The sequence below is a fragment of the Pongo pygmaeus genome, chromosome 8, assembly GCF_028885625.2.
Source record: "Pongo pygmaeus isolate AG05252 chromosome 8, NHGRI_mPonPyg2-v2.0_pri, whole genome shotgun sequence".
In the NCBI taxonomy this organism is placed as follows: domain Eukaryota; kingdom Metazoa; phylum Chordata; class Mammalia; order Primates; family Hominidae; genus Pongo; species Pongo pygmaeus.
This window is the reverse complement of record NC_072381.2, coordinates 16,586,309-16,612,338: the sequence shown is the minus strand read 5'-3', so window position 1 is coordinate 16,612,338 and position 26,030 is coordinate 16,586,309. Positions and strand designations below refer to the sequence as shown.

The 26,030-nt window shown below is 41.0% G+C and overlaps 1 protein-coding gene and 1 pseudogene across 6 annotated transcripts in view; both read right to left on the bottom strand.

The window, feature by feature from the left end:
* The window catches only part of PTER (phosphotriesterase related), a 77,176-nt gene that overhangs the window by 26,813 nt on the left and 24,333 nt on the right, over window positions 1–26,030 (bottom strand). For 3 of the 6 annotated variants that reach the window (XM_063670434.1, XM_054436191.2, XM_063670432.1), the window contains 3 exons: window positions 20,073–20,149; window positions 2,450–2,932; window positions 651–916 (listed from right to left, as the gene is read on the bottom strand). In XM_063670434.1, the coding sequence (XP_063526504.1) occupies window positions 651–916; window positions 2,450–2,881 (698 nt within the window). In that variant the 5' untranslated portion in view covers window positions 2,882–2,932; window positions 20,073–20,149. The remainder of the gene's footprint in view (window positions 1–650; window positions 917–2,449; window positions 2,933–20,072; window positions 20,150–26,030) is intronic. The other 3 variants (XM_054436193.2, XM_054436192.2, XM_063670433.1) reach the window with 1 other exon arrangement.
* Window positions 11,076–11,240, bottom strand: LOC129007044 (U2 spliceosomal RNA; annotated as a pseudogene).

The following is a 26,030-nucleotide window of genomic DNA, read 5'->3' as shown; positions in this document are numbered from 1 at the left end:
TTCAGATTTCTGGCCTCCAGAACTTTGAGAGACTAAATTTCTGTTGTTTGGGGGCACCCAGTTTGTGATAACTTGTTACAGCAGCAATAGGAAACTAACGCATGATACTACCCAACAAATGCTATACTTATTACCATTATTTTTATAATTGTATTTTCCAAAATTCAGATGATTCAAACCACAAGTGACACAAATGTGAACACTTATATTTGCGGTTTTCTTCTCTGGGTGAAACCATTGACATTCCCTCCCTTTATATGTGTGATAATTTTATTACTCCAACTACTGGTAAACATTGAGCAAGTGGAATTGGCAGCTACTTTGATAGCATCCCATGAGACAAAGAAATGAAGTAGACAGTGACACCTGTTATGAGTTATGAAGGATTGAGTAAACAAAAGGAAATGGCTTATGCAAAATACCTTATGTGAAATACCTAGGATACTATCTAACACAGAGGAGGGACATAAAAATGGCAGCATTGACTTTTATTCATGTCAGTTGTGAAACTTTATAAATACTACCTTCCATATAGTTAGTGGTTTTCTCTACGTGATTAGTATTGCATTGACTGATTACTGTAGATTCTTAATTTGATCATGCAATAATTATATGGTGGTTTGCATTCATTTGTAAGATAGCCTGCTTACCTATCCAGGTGTGACATGACTGTTTTGGAGATGTCTGCACCTGCTTCTTGCAATATTCGGATAATCTGAAATGGTGCCCTGGAGCTCCGTCCAGGATGGATAATAACAGGACAACCAAGCTGAGCCTGGGCATGAGCTGTGGCCTGGAGAACCTTTCTTTCACTCTCAGTCAAAGGCCAGGAGCAACCAATTTCTCCAATAACGCCACACTTGATACTGGTTCCATCAGCTCCATGGAGAATTTCATTCATAAGGACATCGGTAAGCTAAGGAAGAGTGAGAAGGAACATATTTTATAGGTTGTGAAATTTATCAAAATAGATCCACCACAGTATGGGAATGAATTTATTTATTTTGTCATTCATTCTTTTAAAAATGTATTCAATATTTATCAATTAATATTGGCCAAGGAAAAAGGCATTTTGCTGGCCAAATCGCAAATCAATAAGTTTCACTAAATCCAAGATTAGATAATATCATACCGTGATTATTTAACAAGAAATTTATAGCTTTAGGAAGCTGGAGGGGGACAAAGTGACTTAACGAGAGTACATTCAGGATGAAGCAAAAAAAATCTGTAACTTAACCTGGGGAGCAGCATCTAGAATATACAAGACTGCTAATCAATTGAATCTATGTCCCGTGTATCAATTCATTCTTTTTCTTTCTTCTTTGTTTTTTTTTAAAGAAGCAGAGGTCTCACCATGTTACTCAGGCTGGACTTGAACTCTGAGATCAAGTGATCCTCCCATCTCAGGCTCCCAACTAGCTAGGACTACAGGCTTGCATCACTGCACAAGGCATCAAGAAATGCTTTAATTCTCTCCTATTTATTCAGTCTTTTATCATAGACAGCACAGAAAATTCACAGCACACTATACTACTATTACACTTTTGGGTTCATATGTATAGTTACCACTAAGAGTGGTTGAAAGAATATATAATCCTCATCATCAGCATAGTCTTTAAACAACATAAATACATTAAAAAAAATAAAGTCCTGGTTGGAAAATAATGCAGAAAAAATTTTGAAATAAAAAATATTCTAGAGAGTAAGTGATCTTTTGCAAAGACTTAGCTGACACCCTATGCCTGTCATGCAGGCAATGGAAGATACATACGAATATATACATATATGTGTAAACATGTATAAATAGATACATGTGTGTTTAGAAAAAGAACACATACCCATGCAAAAAAAGGTTTTGCAGCTTATTCTTTTTGTCCCTAAACAATTTACTTCCTTCTGCCCATTCTTAAGACCATATTATGACAAAACACAGGGGAATGAATTTTCTTCCACCTCTCCTGTTTTGTGAAAGGAGAGTGAAACATATCCACAGATGTGCCAAGTCTTTGCCTGCCAAGTTTCACCCTACAGTGAATCTTCATTGCTGGTTATTATAAAATCCAGGGTGAAAAAAAATCGAGGTAGCATAACTGAAGATGGAAAAGTGAGGTTTACAAATAGACTGTGGTGCCAATACTGAGGACAGATACGATATACACAAATCTAACTATTACCATGTTGGATTTTCCAATGACCAGTGCACGAAGATCTCTTTCTTTGACACTTATTATTATTATTTTCTTTTTTCTTTACCACAAGGCTTGCTTGCAAAATTGGCACTTTCTTTATGAAATACAGTGCTACTAACTGGGGCCCCAACTGGCAGATGTCTTTGCTAGCTAGCAAATTTCTGTAGCATGCCCAGCTACCTCTGAACCCAGGGCATTTCCAACGTTCTGGCTCTTCTGAATTTATGAACAAATACTGTCAAAGAACTTAGGCTTTTTACCTGCTCCACTGACATGGCCCTGGTCTCTGAGGAGTGAGTTGCATCCACATAAAACCCGGCTCCGGATATGATATGGACGCCAGTCTCTTCTGCAAGCCTCTTCAACGTCTGCGTGTCTCGGCTAATCCCAGTGGTTGTGTTTTCCACCAAAGCCCCTCCACCATTAGCTTTAAAATACAACAATTCTTCCTTTATGGCTTCTGTCTCCTGATTTAATTGAAGGTTTTCTTTATGGGAATAGGCGTTTTTCTGAATCCAATATAAATTTTTCATCACGATAGGTTCTTTGGAAATAGCTTCCTGGCATGGGGGAGGTGGACAGTAACAGCAGTCAAAGGTCATGGCCAAGTGCTCATGGGTCAGGGTGCGGCCCAGTTTGCTTGGCTCTACAAGGCCCAAAACGGTTTGGACTTTTCCACTTAAGGAAGACATTTCTGATGGTACCACCAAGAGATGCTCTAAAAGAGGATTTTTTCTTTTTTTCTAAAAACAAACAAACAAACAACTACAATCAGAATATTTAACACGCACATAAACTCTTGTCCATAAGGTATGGGAGGCTGTGAACATATATCCATGTAAGAAGGCAAATCAATAAAACTAGAGATACGATCTCATGATCCCACCGACGTCAGAATCTATCCCTACTGCAGATCTAAGTGACATGTGTGGTGTTAATTGCCTCCCACCCCTTCTATTGGGAGTCCTCTGCCTGAGTTAGTCCTAACCTTATCTACTGGAAATATTCTTTGATATTCATTTCACTTTTCTTTAACTTAATTGTATCTTGTAATCATAGCTATGCATTCTTGGATACATCAATAGTAATTGTAATTAAAAAAAAGTATTCAGAATCAATAACTTACATCCAAACTAACCATGTAACAGTACTGTTTCACTTGTCACTTTTTAGCAAAATTAAATATCCGGAAGCAACTGATCTTTCCTCCTTTTTATTTTCTTTTTCAGGGAGAGCCTTGCTCTGTTGCCCAGGTTGGAGTGCAGTGGTGGGATCTCAGCTCACTGCAACTTTTGCCTCCGCCTCCCGGGTTCAAGGGATTTTCCTGCCTCAGCCTCCTGAGTAGCTGGGACTACAGGCATGTGCCACCAAGCCTGGCTAATTTTTGTATTTTCAGTAGAGACAGGGTTTCCCTATATTGGCCAGGCTGGTCTTGAACTCCTAACCTCAGATGATCTGCCTGCCTTGGCCTCCCAAAGTGCTTGGATTACAGGTGTCAGCCATCGCGACTGGCCACAACTGATCTTTCTAGTGTTCTTCCACTACCCAAACAAACAAATTTCTGTTGAAGGTCCATTATGTGTCAGAAATTAGAGCCATAAAGAAACAAAAGACAGGATCTCTGACTCACATGACTTCATAGAATACGCCCCTCCCCAAAACAACTGAGGAGTGTACTTGGTTGAATAATGAAATAACAACAACAAACGAACCTCTTCAGGTTGAATGCTTGATTGTCTAGGGCACACAGAAACACACTTCAAAAATACTGAAAAGCAAAGATTCTTAGCCATAATGAAAGCGATTGTGATTTATTGAAACTGAAATCGGCTATCTCTAAAAAGAGCAAAGCCCTCTCTATTCTCGATTTGCTTTCATTTGTAGCACAAATTAAGTGTTCACCAATGTCTATCAGTGATACCAAGAACGCCAATTCCAGTGCTTTCCTTTAAAAGTACATTTCCTTTTAAAAATTTTGTTTAAAGTAAAAATTAAATGGCCAGGTACAGTGGCTCATGCCTATAATCCCGGCACTTTCGGGAGGCTGAGGTGGGAAGATCACATAAGGCCAGGAGTTTGAGACCAGCCTGGCCAACATGGTGAAACCCCATCTCTACTAAAAATACAAAAATTTGCTGAGCGTGGTGGAGCGTGCCTGTAATCCTTGCTACTTGGGAGGCTGAGGCAGAAGAATTGCTTGAACCCAGGAGGCAGAGGTTGCTGTGAGCCGAGATCGCGCCACTGCACTCTAGCCCGGGAAACAGCGAGATTATGTCTCAAAAAAAAATTTAAAGTACATTTCCTAAACGAAGGGTTTATAAAGGAACAAGAGCTACTGAAAATAGTGAGGACAAACTCCTGCATGGTCAAGAGCAAAACCAGGATTCGAGTCCCACACTCTGGGAACTAAAGAAAAGGAGCATCACGTGTTTCCAAGCTCTCAAACTGTTCCTTCAAACAATGTTCTGAAGTCATCATTTCCCCCATATCCCTTGAAAGCCTTCTTTGACTTCCATTTTTGTCATCTGTAAATTAAAATAACAAAGCACATTTCATAGACTGTCATAAAAATAAATTAGATACCACAGGTAAAAATACCTGTAGATGCATTTGGCATGCAGCCCATATTCAACAAATAGCTTTGTTCTGCGAATTCTAGGAACTATTCATGTATTTCCTAGATTATTTCTTTTCAGAGGAAGTGGCTGATGAGAGGGGAGATGATTTGGGGGAACAACGGGAAAACTTGTGAAGGGTATAGTACACACGTAAGACAAGGTGAAAACAACATCAGAGGTCAGAGGGTGACAGAATTGTATGCCAATTTATAACAAGCCACTGCAATTATCTGGAACTCAGGTGTTTGAGATATATTGGCTTATAAGACATAAATGATGGATTTAGACTTTTGGACAGAACTTAGGACTTGTGGCTAACATGGCCATTGATTTTGTTTGATAGTACCTTTCTGGAAGCCAAACTTCTATCAGCTAGGCAATTCAAATGGTGGCTAGGAGAAAAGCAGGCAGTGTCTGTTCAGAGAATCACCACACAGCTGCCAGGCACTATACAGGGCAGTATTTTCCATTGATGATAGATAGGAATTTACTGTTCAATGTCTTATTCCTTGCTACTGAGAGCAAGGAGTATGTAGTTCATGCCTTCCGTTGATGAAATCACAGTACCATTAATAGTAGATGCAAGCTTCCATATGGGTTAATTTGCCGTTTCTTTCCTTCTGGCTGACCATCTTACAGACATGTTCCAGAGAGTCACAGAGGGGCAGAAACTGAGCTAAATTGATAAAATGCTATCACTTTTGCTAGAAAAGTACCAAACTGCATATTTAATTGATGTATATTTGAAAGAGCAATGTTGGTACGTTTCAAGCTCACAAGCTGTGAGTCTTTCTGAAAAAAAAAAATCACTTAAGAAATGTCATCCCTTCTGGGAGATTCCTCTAATGCTCTCAAGCAGAACTGGCTGGCACTTCCTATGATCACACACAATGTAACCTCCACTCAAAGGATAAGAAACGATTAAAGAACAAACTGTAGCCAACATTGCTCTAAGCTGGAATGTCTTTGAGTAGGGTAGAGTGTGTATCTAGAATACACGCTTCCTGTGCAGTGAGGGAGCCCTTTCCCCTCTGCATTCAGCTTGGAGGTTGTTCTCTTCTCAACATACAGGCAAGGGGCTATTCATGGCCTTCCCCCATAGAGAAGAGAGTTCACAGAACAAGGAGGAAGGTAAGGAACGATGAGAGCAGCTATACCCAATAGTGCAAACAGGACTGGTTACCAACAAACAAAGCAGGCTTCTGGCATTTTCCAGAGTATGCCTGAGAAGCTTAAGCATCACTCACATACACTGGCACAGAAGCTAGTGAGAAAGTGGGTAGCCAGAGCTATAAACACATGGGTCAAAAGTTCTGTTGCACTTCATATGTGAAATTTGAACAATCTGAGAGACTGAGGATAGACTGCAATTACTATTACAGCCTAGCCAAGGGGAACAACCTTTCTAATTCTGATGCATCTAGAACCGAAAAAGAACAGAGGGTTTAAAGACAAAAAATAAAAGGGATAAGAGAAGAGAATCAGAGGACAGTCCTCTAGCACAGCTGCAAGCCAGAAACGATAAATAGGATTTGTCTTATTTAAAATACACAGGTTTAAAATATGTATATTCTAAAACTATATGAATAAATCAACTTCTACAAAATATTTAGACAATTCACCTAATTGTTGAAGATTTGGTGTGCAGGATGGTAGTTTGGGGGCAATTTTAGTTTAGTTTCACTGACAGTTCCTCACAGCTATTTCACCCTGGCCATTATACTTAAGATGATTCTGTCTGTGTAGATTGAATATATTTTTCAGTGGCATTTTGAATTTCAGAGGGTAGGACTTTCCAGAACTCTATTTTACTTGTGAATGAGGAGAGCTTCTCTTAACTGCAATACACTGTCCTTATTTCATAAACATAGGCTTTTCTCCCACCCCTGACTCTTTTATACCCAGCCCTCGACCTGGTTGAAGGTACTCCTCTAACAATTTTAAATGCAATGGTCAAATTAGGTCAGGCACAGTGGCTCACGCCTGTAATCCCAACACTTTGGGAGGTCGAGGCAGGCAGATCACTTGAGGCCAGGAGTTCAAGACCAGCCTGGCCAGCACGATGAAACCCCGTCTCTATAAAAAATACAAAAATTAGCTGGGCCTGGTGGCACACGCCTGTCATCACAGCTACTCGGGAGGCTGAGGCAGGAGAATTGCTTGAACCTGGGAGGTGGAGGGTGCAGTGAGCCAAGATTGCACCACTGCCCTCTAACTTGGACAACAGAGAGAGACTCCATCTCAAAAAAAAAAAAAAAAAAAAATGCAATAGTCAAATTAGAAAATTGAGTTTTGGTGGATCAGTTTTCAGTTGACTTTCCCAACTCCTCCCCTAACCATGAAAAGTCTAATTCTTATCATACATCCCTTGTTTCATTTTACTCATAGTATTAGGTTGGTGCAAATGCAATCATGGTCTTTGCCATGACCGTGATTACATTTGCACCAACCTAATACTATGAGTACAATGAAGTAATGGTAAAAACCGCAATTACTTTTGCACCAACCTAATAGTTTTGTGGTTCTGAAGAAACCCTAACTGACAAAAAAATGGGAAGGCATCTCAGGGTTTTATGCAGACGATATGAAGTGAAGAGCCTGGCAGCCGTGCACGAATGGATGAAGGGAGGGGGGCCGTTGTACCTGCAGGGAGCCCCATAGGATGTCGCTATTATCCAGAAAAAATCAGGTAGTGTCTTGTCTGAGATGACACCAGTGGAGATGGCAAGAAACCAGAAACAATAAGAGGCAGAGCAGATGGAACTTTCTAACTGGACTTGCTGGTACTATAAAAGTATCCTCCAAATAAATGGACTTCTAAGAAAAAAGTGCTGTCTGGCCCAAATAGATCAGCACTTCTATTTTTTGAAGTGTTACATCACAGAGCGCGGCTGCACTCTAGAAACACTGCACTTAACACTGACATTTGTGACAAAAATATTTTTTAAATGCATCCTCTTTTTTTTAAAGCTTGTTTGAGTACTTCCATTGTGCATGCAGGTTCAGACCTGCAACGTGTCTTCTTTGAAGCAGCCTGGGCCTGGACGTTGACCAACGGTGACACCAGGAGTCCCTCCTTGGACATAGTCACCACGCTTCTACTCTCTCAGATATTTATGGTGTAATGGCCCTACTGCATGTGGATTTATAACTTTTAATATTAAACACTGTCAAAAGAATCAATAACCATGCCTGAATGAAGAGAAAGAAATCCCACCACTTCAGGATACAGAGCAATAAAGGGACCCAGCAAGTTCTTTAAACTGTGACATAAATAAAGCAAAACTGCTCAGAGACACAAACGAGCAGCTTGTCGTTGGAGGAAAATGTTGGGTTTCATTCCCAAGCTTTCCTTTTTTTTTTTCTTTTTCAAATTGACTAAGAATGTAAGAAGAAAACCTGAGGAAATTTGCAAATTCTAAACAATTACGAGGACTATGGCAGTGATGCACCCAGGAAGTGACAGCGCTGGGAAAAGGCCTTTGCAGACAGGTCAGCCTGGGAGAGGTCTCCTCCTCTGGGTCAGCTCAGGCTTTTGCCGTCCTGCATTCCTTGATGTGAGCTGTTCATCTTAAACTGGTAAGTAAATCCACTGAAGCCATTTAAAAACCCAGAAAACACATCAGGCTCCTTGAATGAAAAAAATCAGCTTGTGGCTTCATTAACTCTTCAATTTAACATGGGCCAGTCAACCTCAAGTCACCAGGGTTGAGCAGATGGCCTTTGTGTAGACTGTGGTCTACAAACTTGTAACTAGTACCACTGGCTTCCCAAATTTCTCTGTTTAGTGGCCAAATGAAAACATTTTTTTTTTTTTTCTTAAATGGGGCTGGGCACGGTGGCTCACGCCTGTAATCCCAGCACTTTGGGAGGCTGAGGCAGGCAAATCACCTGAGGTCAGGTGTTTGAGACTAGCCTGGCCAACATAGTAAAGCCCCATCTCTACTAAAAATACAAAAATTAGTCAGCTGTGGTGGCAGGCACCTGTAACACCAGCTACTCAGGAGGCTGAGGCAGGAGAATCACTTGAACCCGGGGGGTGGAGGTTGCAGTGAGCCGAAATCGTGCCATTGCACTACAGCCTGGGCAACAAGAGCAAAACTCCAACTCCAAAAAAAAAAAAAAAAAAAAGGAAAGGGAGAGGGAGGAAGAAAACAGTATTTCAACCCAGATCGAAGTGCAACATTACTCACTATAGTAACATCCTAGAGTTGGGACAAGTGCAATATTATTGTCAAGACACTGTCGGAATAACTGACCTTTAAATTTTACTTAATTTGAAAAACAGATATCTCATCTCTGCCCTTTTCATTCTCAGAAGGTTCCACACTCAATGCCTTAAGAATGTTTGATGTAAAATTCTTGATTTTGCTAGCAACATATATTCCTGAGAGTGAAACATACACCAAGTTACTTGAATACAATGGTTATCACCTGCTTTTCTTCATGAAGAACTCTCCACGTTGAAGTCTGTCCTCTGCTTTTTCTACAGGGGATTTTCTGTTCCATGGAACCCTAGTCATAGGTTGCCTCCCAGAAATAGTGATACTTCGAGCCAGCTGCACAACTGGTCTTTAGCTGTATTTGTTCAGTAAAGTGCTTAAAATTTGTATTACTTTTAAGTCCTGGCAAGCCATAGACAAATGTTTTAACATGTAAAATATCTATATTCCTCTCATAGTTTCATCTGGAAGGCTATTCTTGAGGTGGTGTGGTCTAGTTGGTAAAATGATGGGTTCAGAGGCAAGAATCCATGGCTCTTTACTAAATAGCTGTGTGGGTTTGGGCAACTTAGTTAACCACTCCACACCTGTTTTTCCCGTCTGTGAAATGAAGGGGTTGACCAGATAACTTCCAGATGGCATCCATGCATCTGTGATTCCTTTAGCTTGAAATGGATATTATTGACCACCTATAGATCATTAACAAACAATGAAAGCTATACTAGCAGAGTGGATTTTTAAATGTAAATTTTAGGCTGGACGCAGTAGCTCACACCTGTAGTCTCAGCACTTTGGAAGGCCGAGGTGGGTGGATCATTTGAGGTCAGGAGTTCAAGACTAGCCTGGCCAACATGGTAAAACCCCATCTCTAATAAAAAAATAAAATAAAATGTGTATTTTATATGCATGTGCAGACATCCATCCATCCATCCATTGATCGATCGATCGAAAGACAGAATGAATTTCCATTTCACGTCCTTCAAAGTTTAAAAGAGAACTTGAGGCCCAGCATGGTGGCACATGCCTGTAATCCCATCACTCTGGGAGGCCAAGACAGGCAGACTGCTTGAGCTCAGTAGTTTGATACCAGCCTGTGCAACAAGGCAAGCCCATCTCTACTAAAAATACAAAAATTAGCCAGGCATGGTGGTGTGTGCCTATAGTCCCAGCTACTTGAGGGGCTGAGGTGGGAGGATTGCTCGAACCTGGAAGGCAGAGGCTGCAGTGAGTCAAAATCACACCACTACACTCCAATCTGGGTGACAGAGTGGGACCCTGTCTCAAAAAAAAAAAAAAAGAGAATTCTAGGATGGAGGGATGGTTTGAACAAAACCCCAATGCCAGGCACAGCAGCTCAAGCCTGCAATTTCAGGACGTTGAGAGGCTGAGGTGGGACAATTGCTTGAGTCTAGAAGTTTGAGACCAGCCTGGGCAACATAGCAACACCTTGTCTCTACAAAAGTTAGCTGGGCATGGTGGGGCACTCCTGTGGTCCAAGCTACTCTGGAGGCTGAGGTGGGAGGATCACTTGAGCCTGCGAGGTTGAGGCTGAGGCTGCAGTGAGCCTTAATCACACCACTGCACTCCAACCTGGCCAACAAAGTAAAACCCTGTCTTAAAAAAAAAAAAAAAAAGGAAGAACCCAAAACTTGGAGTCTTGGCTCCAATGTTTTCTGGTTGTGTGACTGTGGAGCATTTAAAAGCTTCTCATGACTTAGTTTCCTCACTTGAAAACTGGAATAATATCTGCCTGATTAACCACATAAGATTTGAAATAAAAAGCAAGTAAAACGATACCTAAAAGCACCACTTAAATAATAAAGTACCGGGTCAGGCATAGTGGCTTAGGCCTGTAATCCCAGTACTTTGGGAGGCTGAGGCGGGCGAATCACGAGGTCAGGAGTTTGAGACCATCCTGGCCATCACAGTGAAATCTTGTCTCTACTAAAAATACAAAAATTAGCCAGGTGTGGTGGCATGTGTCTGTAGTCCCAGCTAGTCAGGAGGCTGAGGCAGGAGAATCGTTTGAACCTGGGAGGCAGAGGTTGCAGTGAGCCGAGGCCGAACCATTGTACTCCAGCCTGGGCAACAGAGCGAGGCTCCATCTCAAAATAATAATAATAATATTATACAAATGTTCAGGATTGTGATTATTAAACTGATAAGAACAGACACTACACTTGATATTAGCCAAAAGACCAAGAAGTGATAGGATTATGATTATACATTAAACTTTGGATTATTTTCCAAATATTTGCTGAGTATCCTTGGACAAATCAGCGTAAACTTGTTCTTTCAAAAAAATAAGCAATAAGGGGCTTAAGTTTATGAACCAAACTGAAGCTGTAATTTGCTTATCCTATAAATGAATTTCTTCATTTAAGGCCTGTGATTATTAAAAGTAGATTGACAGCTGCAATTGACATCACAACACATTAGGTTTTTGGAAATGATGCACCAAAGTGACTACAGCTACAGGAGGTCCTCATTATCCATGGATAAGCAGTACTGGAAATGACGGTTTTGATGAATGTGCTTCCTACAGTGGGTTAGTCTCCATGATGACCTTCGGTGCATTCCAATACTCAAATCCTTGTGTAGCCCCCTTCTACCCTGTACTGAGCTGGTCTGTGAATCACTTTAACCAACAGAATGTGAATAAAGTGATGCAAAGCCAGTTTGGGACCCATATCATTGGAAGCAGCTTCTGCTTTTGTGCCTTGGGAAACCTTGAGTTGCAATGTAAGAAGTCTGGCTACCTTCCTACATAGAGAAGAAGAGGCCCTGAGACAATATGGAGAGAAAGAGAGAGGCTCCATCCATCCCAGGGCACCCAATCATCTCAGCCTTGCGGCCGTCCCTGTGAAGGTAGCAGATAAGTGAGTTACCCTGGACATTCTAGTCCAGCCAAGATCCCAAATGATGTCAGGCCCAGCTAAATGCAACTGGCAGAGTCTGACCAACCCACAGAATGATGAGGGACAATAAAATGGTGGTTGTTTGTAACCTCTGGCTTAGGGATGGTGCTATAAATGTGTATGTCCCTCCAAAATTCCTATGTTGAAATCCTAATCTCCAGTAACAGTATTAGCAGGTGGAGCCTTTGAGAGGTGATCAACTGATGAAGGTAAAGGCTTCATAAATGGAATTAGTCCCTTTATAAAAAAGACCCCAAAGAGGTTCCTCCTTCCTTCTACCATGTGAAGACACAGCAAGATGACCATCTACAAACGAGGACATAGGCCTTCACCAGACACCAAATCTGCCAGGGCTTCGATCTTAGACTTCCGGGCCTTCAGAATGATGAGAAATAAATTTGTTTTGTTTTGTTTTTTTGAGATGGAGTCTCACTTTGTCACCCAGGCTGGAGTGCAGTGGCGCAATCTCGGCTCACTGCAACCTCTGCCTCCTGGGTTCAAGCGATTCTCCTGCCTCAGCCTCCTGAGTAGCTGGGATTACAGTGCACGCCACCATGCCCAGCTAATTTTTTGTATTTTTAGCAGAGACGGGGTTTCACCATGCTGGCCAGGCTGGTCTCGAACTCCTGACCTCATGATCCACCTGCCTCGGCCTCCCAAACTGCTGGGATTACAGTTGTGAGCCACAACGCCTGGCCAAATTTCTGGGTTTTTTTTGTAAGCCACCCAGGCTATGTTATTCTGTTAGAGCACCCCAAATGGGTAGTTGGTTTGTTACATAGCAGTAGATAATCAAAATATAGAGACTAATGCCGAATAATATGTCATTTTTAAAGGGCTTAAGATTTTACACTAAAGAAAATCAAAATAAGTCATCATTATAAATATGCCCTAATGGTTAGAACAAAGAATTAGTTGAGTGTTAGATTTGGTGGGGAGGGAAGATCATTTTTCTGACAAAATTATGTGAGGTGACATTCTTTTCTTGACTTTTGTACCCCAGTGATGAAAAAAGTTTTGCAAAATATTTTTGAAGACAATCATTTTTTTTACCAAGGTCCTCTATTAACTGGTTGTTATGCAGCTTCTTCTATTCTGAAGCACTTGTCTTGATACCATTCCTACCAATTTCTCCTCTTGGGCTCTTAAGGGTCTAACTCCCAGGTTCAAACAATTTTCCTGCCTCAGCCTCTCAAGTAGCTGGGATTACAGGCACGTGCCACCACAACTGGCTAATTTTTTGTATTTTTAGTAGAGATGACGTTTCACTGTGTTGGCCAGGCTGGTCTCGAACTCCTGACCTCGTGATCTGCCCACCTCGGCCTCCCAAAGTGCTGGGATTACAGGCCTGAGCCACTGCACCCAGCCAGGCACTTTATTATTTAAGTAGTGCTTTTAGGTATCGTTTTACTTGCTTCTTATTTCAAATCTTATGTGGTTAATCAGGCAGATATTATTCCAGTTTTCAAGTGAGGAAACTAAGCCATGAGAAGCTTTTAAATGCTCTATAGTCATACAGGCAGACTTTGGCTTTGGAGGTATTTTGGTATTTCTCCAGTATCTGTTTCAGCAGCTTCATGACAAACTGCATCTTTAAGGTTTTCAGTTTTAGTTTGCAATTTCTTTGCATCTTATTACTTGATATTTATGAGCATTTACAGCATTCGGCCAGAGACGAAGAAAAACACGCGGAGATGCAAGGTAGGAACAGAAAGTGATATTAAGGACATAGGAATGCTTACAGGAGAACTAACTTTTTTTTTTTTTTTTTTTTTTTTTTTTCAGACAGAATCTCACTCTATCGCCCAGGCTGGAGTGCAGTGGTGCGATCTCGGCTCACTGCAACCTCCACCTCCCGGGTTCAAGCGCTAGGAGAACTAATTTTTAATAGTGAGTTCATTTGTGAATAGATTTCGTTTATCTAAGTAACTTACTAACTCGGGTGTGGTGGAGAGGAGGACTCATAATAAATACATCATGAGGTTCCACAGTATATCCCAGCACTGCGTGGACTTGTCTTCCTTTGACTTCATCAGGGGCTTCCTCAGGTTAGAGGTGGGGTGGGCAGAAGGTCTCCTTTATCCCCAATAGTTACATAGTATCTAGTGTTTAGTTTGCATCAGTGAGGCTCAATTGAGCTGAATAGAGAGAAGGAAAGTGTAATAACTAGTTTATACCTTAATTAAAGAATGAAAGAGCCAAACGGTTTATTCCAAAGTGAATAAAGTACAATGTGCTCTAACTCTAAAATTCCAATAAAGTTTTTTCCTTTTTTTTTTTGGTTGAAGTTTGCAAGGAAATTGGGTATGTAATATGGAGAGCTATGCCCTAAGACCTACTCGATTAAATTACTCTACAAATAATTACTTTATCTTTTATGTCCAGACAAACATGAAGTCTGGTTTAAATGTTGACTTCTTAGTGAGAAATGAAGAGAATAGAAGCTACGTACATAAAATTCTCACTTCTATAAACTAAACCTGAAGCACAGTGTATTTTATTTGTATAAATTCCAGAGAGCACAACATAATAGAAAACTGTTCAAATTTCAAAAAGCTGTCCAGAGGTCCAAATGCCAAAGAAGAAAGTATTTATTAGGAATTACTATCCCCAGATAAGCCCCAAAACATGGTGGGGGAGAAGGACTGTATTAGTCTGTTCTCAGGCTGCTAATAAAGGTATAACTGAGACGGGGTAATTTATAAAGGACAGAGGTTTAACGGACTCACAATTCCATATGGCTGGGGAGGCCTCACAATCATGGCGGAAGGCTAATGAGGAACAAAGCCATGACTAACATGGCAGCAGGGAAGAGAGCTTGCACAGGGGAACTCCCATTTGTAAAACCAGCAGATCTCGTGAGATTTATTCATTACCAGGAGAACAGTATGCGGGAAACCGCCACCGTGATTCAATTATCTCCACCTGACCCCACCCTTGACACGTGGGGATCATTACAATTCAAGGTGAGATGTGGGTGGGGACACAGTCAATCCGTATCAGGCATACATGATTCCAGTTTTATCGTGGGATAAATGCTAAATAATAAAAATAATATCTATATAATATTTAAGGAACTTATACTAGCAATGCAAGAAACACCAAATAACCAATTGCGATTTTTTATTTATAGATATCTAGCTTCACATTCAAGAAAAAATCTTTCCATTTAAAATTGTAACTTAGTCCTTAAAAGTTAGCAGTAGTCATATTGTGGGAATCCAATAGAAAGCATCACTTGAGAGACAGTTACAACAAATAAAGCCCGTTCACTGACTCGACGTGAAAATAGGAAGATTGTAGTAAGCGTGGAGGTATGACAACCTCCTAGCCACAACGCTGGCAAAAGTGCAAATTTGCCCAACTTGTCTGAAAAGTAATTTAGCAGTAAGGATCCCAAGTCTTAAAAATATTACTCTTTTGGTGAGACTCTTTCTTAAGGGAATATTTAGACACGTGTAAGAAAGATTTATGCTCAAAGAGTCCATTATGGCATTATATAGAATGGCAACAAAATGTCTTATAACATAGGAAAGTTTACATATAAACAGGATGGAACATTATGCAACCATTCAATTATATTTGCAAAGAATATTTGTCATTATAGAAAAATGTCATTGTCATTAGACATGTGTCTATGTCAAATGTCTATGTCATTATAGAAAAATGCTCTTATATTCTGTATGCTCTTTGATGTAAAGAAAAAAATGAGGAAAATAAAGAAAAATGCTCTTATTACCTGAAAAAGCAAAACACAAAACTAGTTTAAGTATTTTAAGTGCAATAAAAGTTTATACGGAATGCATGTATCTACACATAAATAGGACTTAACAGCCAGAGATACTAAAATGTTAAGCTTATCTTTGAGCGGGAGGAGTGAAGATCGACCATTTTTATTCCTTCATTACAATTTAATGTATTTTCCAGTTTTTAATGTTTACAACATTTATAATCAGTAAAAGGGAGTAAAATGGGAAAAGATCAATGTTACTAGTGTAAATCCATCAGATGCTTATACTAATGTCACAGGTAAAATAGTAAAATATAGATTTTGAATCCCCCAACCAAAACACACAGGCAGGCAACGAGTTATGAACTCAAGAGCTATTTCAAATTCTTTATTATCACAAAGTTGCTAATTGCCTGTCTTGCCTGAGACTTGATACTGTTCCTGAGCAATATTTCAGATCAAATTACATGCCTTTCTAGTGCTATGGTTCATTTTAATTTAATTCAAGCTGTTTGAGGTAGTCCATCGCTGACTGATTTTGACTTTGGTGGAAGTCTTGAAGCCCAGTGACAATTCTGGAAAAAGCTCCAGGGCCTGAATAATTCTTATCACAGTTAAGCCAGACCAGGAACAAGATCTCATTTGAACACACTCATGTGAGGGGTTAGCAGCGGAAATGGAGGCGGGGGTGTTGTGAAGGGAACTTCCTTATCATAAATTAGGAAGTGTCAGTCATCATTTTTAAGTTAAAAAAAAAAAAAAGAATCAAGAACAATAAATTTTAAGTAAAGATAAACCATAAAAATAGAACCATAGAAAAAAACCTTTTTCAAGAATAGAACCATAAGAAGAATTTTTTTTTTTGAGATGGAGCCTTGCTCTGTCGCCCAGGCTGGAGTGCAGTGGCACAATCTTGGCTCACTGCAACCTCCACCTTCCGGATTCAAGTGATTCTCCTGCCTCAGCCTCCCAACTAGCTGGGATTACAGGCACCCGCCACCACACCCAGCTAATTTTTGTATTTTTAGTAGACATGGGGTTTCACTGTGTTGGCCAGGCTGGTCTTGAACTCCTGACCTCAAGTGATCTGCCTGCCTCGACCTCCCAAACTGCTGGGATTACAGGCGTGAGCCACCGCTCCCTCCCAAGAAACCTTTTTAATGGAGGGTGAAAAGCCTCAACAAGATGAAATAAAAAGTTACTATGGATTTGATAAATATGTATTAAGCAGTTAATAAGTGTAAGATGCTATTCGAGGCAGGTAAGGTTTATGGGTGATACAAAGATAGATAAGAGTCCTGTGGCCTCACTTGGAGGCTGGGAACCAACAATAATGCCTTTTGTTCATTGACTAAGCTTCTACTGTGTTGCTTAAAGCACTTTACATCTCTTATCTCAAATTCTCACGAATGCATTGCTGGCTTGATATTCTATGAGGAAAGTAAGGCCAAGAAAAGTTAAGGAACTTGCCCCTGGACTGAAAGGCTGCAATTCCAACCTGAGTCTGCTTAGAGAATGCCAAATATTGACTATGAACAGCACTTCATACAGAGTTCTGTTAAGATTAATTAGACCAGTTTAGCCGACAGTGACAATAGATAGCAACCTTATTGTAAAATTACCATGTGCCAAGCCCAGCACTTAGTAATTTACATGACATTTCTACATTTTTCACATTCTCTCTGATGCAACATCTACAAATGCTCTTATTTAAATTAAAAAACAAACAAACAAACAAAAAACAGCCAGGCATGGTGGCTCATGCTATAACCCCAGCACCACTTTGGGAGGCTGAGGCAGGAGGACTGCTTGAGCCCAGGAGTTTGCAATCAGCTTGGGCAACAAAGTGAGACCTCATCTCTAGGAAAAAAAAAATCCTAAAATTAGCCAGGCATGGTGGCATGCACCTGTGGTCCCAGCTACACAGGAGGCTGAGGCAGAAGCATCACTTGAGCCTGGACTCGAGGCTATAATGAGCCATGTTCACGCTCTCAGAGACAAACAAACAAACAACAGAATGAACTCAGATTTCATCCAAGACTCCTGCCTCACCCACACCCACTCAGTTTCTAAATCCTGTAAATTCCACTTTAATAGCTCTTTGATTCATCTTTTCCCCTTCATTCTCACAGTGACGATCTTAGTAGGAACCGCCATCATCTCACAGATGGATTCCAGTAAAAGCTTCTCAGCAGTCTCTCTGGCTTTGCAATCCACCTTAGGAAGCCTATACAGTGCTCTTTCTAAAACGCAGACATGAATGTGTCTCTCCCTGAGTCTTCTTCTAATCTTAAAAAACAAATCTGAACACAGAGCCTGATAGTACCCTGTGAACGCACTCTGCACTCACCTGCCCTTTCGTGGATTTCACATCTTTTCCCCTGTCCCAAGGTCTCTGAGCAGGTTTCTGCCTCTTTGCTCCCAGCTTGCAAATCCAGCTCACTCCCACTCTGCCTCCCTAACCCTTTCCCAGTCCTGGCCAACTTCTACTCGGCCTTCAGCACTCTTCCTAACTAGAAGACTGTCCTGTGGTTCCTCCTTGTTGCTCAAGCAATACAGGTAAGATGTCAATTCTACGTACTCTCATAGCACCTCAAGTTTCACCTTAATAATGCACTTCTTCTGATTTTTGTTTTTTGGCTTTTTTTTTTTTTTTTTAAAGAGATAGGGTCTCACTCTGTCACCCAGGCTGGGGTACAGGAGTATGATCGTAGCTCACTGCAGCCTCAAACTCCTGGGCTCCAGTGATCCTCCCACCTCAGCCTCCTGAGTAGTTGGGACTACAAGTCCCAACTATTTTTTTTTATTTTCTATAGAGAAAGGGGTCTCCCTGTGTTGCCCAGGCTGGTTTTGAACTCCTGGACTCAAGGGATCCTCCCACCTTGGCCCCCGAAGTACTGGGATTATAGGCATGAGCCACTGCACGCAGCTACCTTCTTCTGTTTTATGTCTTTTCCATCAGACTTTGAGCTCGTTGGGGTGAGTCACATCTTTTTTGCCTCTCAGTCCTCAGTTCCCTGCAGTGCCTGGTACACAGTATGTATTTAATGAACATCTAGATGCTTGCTTGTTTTAGTCCAGCTTTATCCACAAAGGAAGCATATAATAAAGTAAGAAAACAAAAATTAAAGCAGAAGCAAAGAAATTATAAATAGAAGTGGAATTAACACTAGAAAAGAACAACATAAATGTGTAGTCAATAGAGGTTAAAAGTTATTAAAAAAAAAAAGAGCTAAACGTTTTCCTGGAAGTTTTTTGTTTTGAGATGGAGTTTTGCTCTGTCACCCAGGCTGGAGTACGGTGGCTTGATCTTGGCTCACTGCAACCTCCGCCCCCCTGGTTCAAGTGATTCTTCTGCCTCGGCCTTCCGAGTAGCTGGGATTACAGGTGTCTGCCACCACACTCGGCTAATTTTTGTATTTTTAGTAGAGACGGGGTTTTGCCGTGTTGGCCAGGCTGGTCTCAAACTCCTGACCTAAAGTGATCCGCCTGCCTCAGCCTCCCAAAGTGCTGGGATTACAGGCATGAGCCACCATGCCTGGCCATTTTCCTGGAATCTTTATTTAATATATTTCTGACAATAGATAATTCTGAGATCACAGCACAGCCCTTTTATGGAATATCACATTATTTTCCCAAATCGGAAGAGCTAAAAATTATTAACAAGCATGGAAAATGTTTTTCCAAAAGTGTTTGGGCTCTGGATTTTGAAGCCAGGTTTTTCAACTTTACTGTATCTTCACACTCCAAGTTCTCAGAAGGCAGCAAATATACTATTTTATTTTACTATTATTATTTTTTGAGATGTAATTTTACTCATGTAACCCAGGCTGGAGTATAATTGCACGCTGCAACCTCCATCTTCCGGGTTCAAGCAATTCTCCTGCCTCAGCCTCCCGAGTAGCTGGGATTACAGGCACCCACTACCACATCTGGCTAATTTTTGTATTTTTAGTAGAGACAGCGTTTCACCATGTAGGCCAGACTGGTCTCGAACTCCTGACCTCAGGTGATCCACCCACCTCAACCTCCCAAAGTGCTGGGATTACAGGCGAGTCACTGCGCCCGGCAGCAAATGGGCTATTTTAGATTATTCTTCTGTACCCAACTACATAGGAATACATAGCCTTTTTATGTTTTGTTTCTGTTTTTGTTTTTTTAACTTTCCCTTACTATCCACAGTAGTGCCCTCTTATCCAAAGAAAATCTGTTCCAGGGCCCCCAGTGGATGCGTGAAACCGCAAATAGTATCTAACCCTGTAGAGACTGTTTTTGTCCCATATATACATACTTATGATAAAGTTTAATTTATAATTTAGGCACAGTAAAAGATTAACAACAATAACTAATAATAAAATAGAAGAATTATAACAATATGCTGGAATAAAACTTACGTGAATGTGGTTTCTCCTCTCTCTCTTTCTGTCTTAAAATATCTTAATATTTTCAGACTGTGGTTGACTACAGGTAACTGAAACCACAAAAAGCAAAACCATGGATAAGGGGAGACGTGTAAGAGCCAGAATCTTGAGCATATAAAAAAATAACAGCAAGTGACTTCATCTCCAAAGACATTTCCTATCTGCATTGGTGGAAGTCAACTGAAAATCAGAAAACTAAAAATACTTAGTAAAATTACTGCAGGTGACTCATGGCCATAGGTCTTCGTTTATAAGAAGTAAAACTGGATAATGTCTCTTAGGCAAATGTTTTAAATGTATAGACCATCCATAGGAATTTCTTGCTAAGGCCGTTTAATTTTTAAATAAACTTTGAATCCCAGAAAGGCTGTATGATGCAGTTGCACAAATAACAATACAGTATATCTAAAAGGTATTTCCCACACAAGTCTCCCCAGGTCCTTTGAAGATCACACGGTAGACTCTCTGAGAAAAGTCTCGATTTCGGCTACTATGTTTTGCTAATCCAGAGTTTAAAAGAATCAGTCCAGGTGCAGTGGCTCACGCCTGTAATCCCAGCACTTTGGGAGGCAGAGACAAGCAGATCACTTGAGGCCAGGAGTTTGAGACCAGCCTGGCCAACATGGCAAGACCCCATCTCTACTAATAATACAAAAATTAGCTGGGCACGGTGGCCCATGCCTGTAATCCCAGCTACTTGGGAGGCTGAGTCACGAGAATCACTTGAACAGGGGAGGCGGAGGTTGCAGTGAGCTGAGATGGTGCCACTGCACTGCAACCTGGGTGACAGAGCAAAATTCTGCCTCAAACAAACAATCAGTGCAGGTACCTGTTTTTAGATGGTCTAACCTAGCCTGTTTGGTGTAAAAAAAAATGGTAGTTATAACAGAAAAAGGTCTGACAGCCACTAGCAGGGAGCTCAGAGACTTTTCCATTCTGACTCTAGCCCTTGCCTTGCTCTGGTCTGCTGCCTGCCTGGACACCTGTCTGGGAAACTCAACACCATAATTGATGAAAAGGAGAGTTGTACTTGTAACTAGATTTTGTTTTGATAACTAACTCTATTCCCATACTTGGAACACTATGTACAACTCTAAGCTATAACAGTGATATGGTTTGGCTCCGCGTCCCCACCCAAATCTCATCTCAAATTGTAATCCCCATCATCCCTACATATTGAGGGAGGGAACAGATGGGAGGTGATTGGAGCATGGGGCCGGTTTTCCCCATGTTGTTCTCATGATAGTGAGTGGGTTCTCACGAGATCTTGTGGTTTTATGAGGCAGTTTTCCCTGCTCTCACTCGCCCTTTCTCTCCTGCTGCCACGTAAGACATGCGTGATTCCCCTTCCACCACAATTTTACGTTTCCTGAGGCCTCCCCAGCCAGGCAGAACTATGAGTCAATTAAACCTCTTTCCATTATAAATTACACAGACTTGGGTAGTATCTTTATAACAGTGTGACAATGAACTAATACAAACACCAATTGCACAGAGGCAGATGCTCAATAAATGTCTGCTCAACCAACAAGCAAATATTTGGTTCTGTTCCATCTACCCTTCAATTCCACACTGATGGAATGTAATTTCAGCCACAAGCAAGCCTATGTTTTCATTGGCATTATGTCCTCTTTATAGGCTTGTGACCAACGATCTTTACGCTTCCTGAAATATTAAGAAAAACTGCTTTGATTTACAGATCTGAGGGGGCAACTTGGGTCTTAAGTTCTCAGGGCATAGGAAGGGAATACAAGGAAATCAGCTTTCCAAACATGTGCTAATTTCACCTGCATACATTTCAATTTAATGCTGCAAATGTTTGCTGAGGATCTAATAACTTCAACTGAAGATATGCAGGGAAACAAAGATGAAAAAGAAACAATCCTGGCCCTAGGAGAGGAGCCACCAACACAGTGCCTAGCCCATATATGCGAAGCATTCAATGAGACACTCATTGTTTTTTATATATTTATAGGATACTTACGATATAAAGCAGAGTGCAGTAAATGTTAGGAGAGAGGTACTGATATGGTTTGGCCGTGTCCTCACCCAAATATTATCTTGAATTGTAGCTCCCACAATTCCCATGTGTCATGGAGGGACCCAGTGGGAGGTAATTGAATCATGGGGGTGGGTCTTTCTCATGCTGTTCTCGTGATAGTGTTTAAGTCTCACGAGATCCGATGGTTTTATAAAGAGGAGTTCCCCTGCACGAGTTCTCTCTTCCCTGCTGCCATGTAAGATGTGACTTTGCTCCTCCTTCCCTTCCTGACATGATTGTGAGGCCTCCTCAGCCATGTGGAACAGTGAGTCAATTGAACCTCATTTCTTTATAAATTACCCAGTCTCAGGTATGTCTTTATCAGGAGCATAAAAATAGATGGATACAGGTACAAAGCAAGTGCCCTGTGAGATCGGTATGGACAACATTCACTGATACTGGAGGAATGAGAAGGCTTCCTGGAGGAGGTGGCATGTCACAGAGACATTCTGATGATACGAGCAAGAGGAACATGTTTCCAGACTTTAAAGCATCCCGTAAAGGCTGATTGTAGGTTGCACATTAGCTTACAGTGAAAAATACTGACACAAGGGCTTGGCCCAGAGGATGAGAACTATATTAGGGCGATCATTTTACGCAGTTGGAGTACAGGTTGAAAGCTGGAGAAACCGGAGACCAGGAGACGAGTCAGGAAACAAAAGTAATTTTCCTTGTTCCTCAGGGATCTTAAAAGCAGGACTGTGTTTCAAGGGAAACACAAGCCTGGATAAATACTCTTTTCCCCACTGCTCCAACTTACAGAAGTTCTGTAATAATCATAGTTTGAAAACAAAATAGGAAAGCCTTCAAAGTTGAGTGAAACCAGCATGACGTGAATACTTAACTGATCCCTCGAATGTGTTTATTGACAGGAAAAAAGTTAAATCAAAATGCTTAGAACAATTAGAAAGTTCCTAGGAATTGAATTCTGAACTCTCAAGCTGACAACGATGACCACTATTCATAAAGTATTGTATGGATGTGTCTTCATAAAACTCTGACCATATTAAACCCTCAGCTTTCTATATTGGTGGTTTCATTACCTTCAAGAGATTATGGAAGATCAGAAGTGTTATCTGCCATAATAATGCTGTGTTTCTCTGAAGAACTTAGATCCTCTACACACTTTAATTAAATCTCCTAATGTACCGGTGAAGTAGGCAAGGGATCAACAGAAGGTGAGTCATCAAAAACAGTGGAAGACCAGATCATCGGATGTACTTTGAGATAAAATCCACTTTTATTATTATTGTTCCCATTTCACCAATGAGGAAATGGGGTTATTATTGAGACAAGGATGATGAGCTGTATTCCACTTTCACTAAAGGCAGAATCCACTGCTATAGGTCCATAAGCATCCCGCGGGAGACCTTTAAAAATAGTATAACAACCATGACTTCTGAGATTTCTCCTTTGGGAGCCGACCAACACTTATTAATAAACACCTAAAATGTGGGCCAAAGAAAATATGCATTGGTCGGGCGTGGTGGCTCATGCCTGTAATCCCAGCAGTTTGGGAAGCCGAGGTGGGCGGATCACCTGAGGTCAGGAGTTCGATACCAGCCTGGCCAACATGGTGAAACCCCATCTCTACTAAAAATACAAAAATTAGCCGGGCATGGTGGCACCCGCCTGTAATCCTGGCTACTCGGGAGGCTGAGGCAGGAGAATTCCTTGAACCTGGAAGGCAGAGGTTGCAGTTAGCCAGGATCGCACCATGGCACTCCAGCCTGGGTGACAAGAGCGAGACTTGGTCTCCAAAAAAAAAAGAAAAGAAAATATGCATCACCTGTTTCTTATAAAAGAACACAGGACAAGAATCCCAATTTATCATGATAATCTCTTAGCTTTAATTAAGTGGTTTATCAGGAGCTTGGCTGAGTTCTTCCCTCTGTCTCCAAGTTTCCCTCAGCTTGAGAGATGAGTGAGCATCAGTATTTTTTTTTTTAAGACGGAGTCTCACTCTGTCGCTCAGGCTGGAGTATGAAGAAGTGCAGTGGCACAATCTTGGCTCACTGCAATCTCTGCCTCCCGGGTTCACATCATTCTCCTGCCTCAGCCTCCTAAGTAGCTGAGACTACAGGCACCTGCCACCAAGCCCAGCTAATTTTTTGTATTTTTAGTAGAGACGGGGTTTCACTATGTTAGCCAGGATGGTCTCAATCTCCTGACCTTGTGATTTGCCTGCCTCGGCCTCCTAAAGTGCTGGGGTTACAGGCATGACTCATCACGCCCAGCAGGCGTCAATCTTAAGGAGGTAATGTTAAGAGTAGATTATGTGGCCGGGCACGGTGGCTCATGCCTGTAATCCCAGCACTTTGGGAGGTTGAGGCAGGTGGATCACTTGAGGCCAGGAGTTTGAGAACAGCCTGGCCTACATTGTGAAACCCCGTCTCTACTAAAAATACAAAAATTAGCCAGGCATGGAAATGCATGCCTGTAATCCCAGCTACTCAGGAGGCTGAGGCAGGAGAATCGCTTGAACCTGGGAGCCAGAGGCTACAGTACGCTGAGATTGCATCACTGCACTCCAGCCTGGGCAACAGAGCAAGACTCTGTCTCAAAAAAAAAAAAAAAAAAAAAAAAGAGTAGATTATGTGGAAGACACAATACAAATCGCAGGGCTGGAAAAACTGCAAAGACTAGAAAACTCACAACAAGTCTTAACTCTTGACTCTACCCTTAGGATACTGGTATAAACAAACCCTAAAGTCAGACTCAGGAAAACAAACATACACGCCACCATCATATATGATTTAATTTGTAAACCAACTGTACTTCTTATAAAGGAAATAAATAAAGGAAGTAAACCACTTTGACAGATTATCCACTGCTCTCTCAATCCAACCACCTCTCAGAAAGTCTAGGAAAAGGCTGGGCATGGTGGCTCACACCTGTAATCCCAGCGCTTTGGGAGGCTGAGGCGGGTGGATTGCTTGAGGTCAGGAGTTCAGGACCAGCCTGGCCAACATGGGGAAACCCCATCTGTACTAAAAACACAAAAATTAGCCGGGCAGAGTGGCAGGCGCCTGTAATTCCAGGTACTCGGGAGGCTGAGGCAGGAGAATCGCTTGAACCCGGGAGGCAGAGGTTGCAGCGAGCCGAGATCATGCCATTGCACTCCAGCCTGGGCGACAAGAGCAAGACTTCGTCTCAAAAAAAAAAAAAAAAAAAAGTCCTAGGAAATACGGTCATGGCTTCCAGTAAAACAGAGACCCCAGTGTGGAAAAAAAAGTCATGAAAAAGATAAATGTTGTTATTTCAGGTAATAATTTGGTATCACTCAAGTCTTAAAATGTAATGGAAATGCATATAAAGAAACCCTAGGGCAATATATGGTTATAAAATAGGTATATTGATTCAGAATATGCTTAAAATGGTTTGATGATTATAAAAACAAAAAGAAAATCAAAATTTTGTTGAGAGTTTGTGGAACTCCAAGTTTGAGAAAAATTGCTTTAGAGGTAGCCTTTATTAATGGTCTAGGAAAGAACTCAAAGTAACAAATTTTTTCTGGTCCTAAGAAAGTGTGGCACCTGACAGAGAGAAGTGTTTTGGGGAAAGACTAGTATTTGACGTACTAAAAGTAAGGTAACAAACAGCTAATTTCAACTCCTGAAAGCTGATTTACTACAATGGGGTCAAGGGCAAATCTGTAACGACTACATGTGTCATAGAGCAATAATCAGTCTTTCCTGGTCTTTGAGATGGCTGAGAAAATACTCTAAATGAATTCTAAATTCTCTAGAGAAGAAGTCTCGCAAAAACAGAAAAAATCTCCACTATCAAATAACAAATTTTTATTAACTCATATATATATAATTATATATGTAATTAAATATAAAGGAATTTAATTATATTTAATTTGCTTAAATTTAATTTGCTTATAT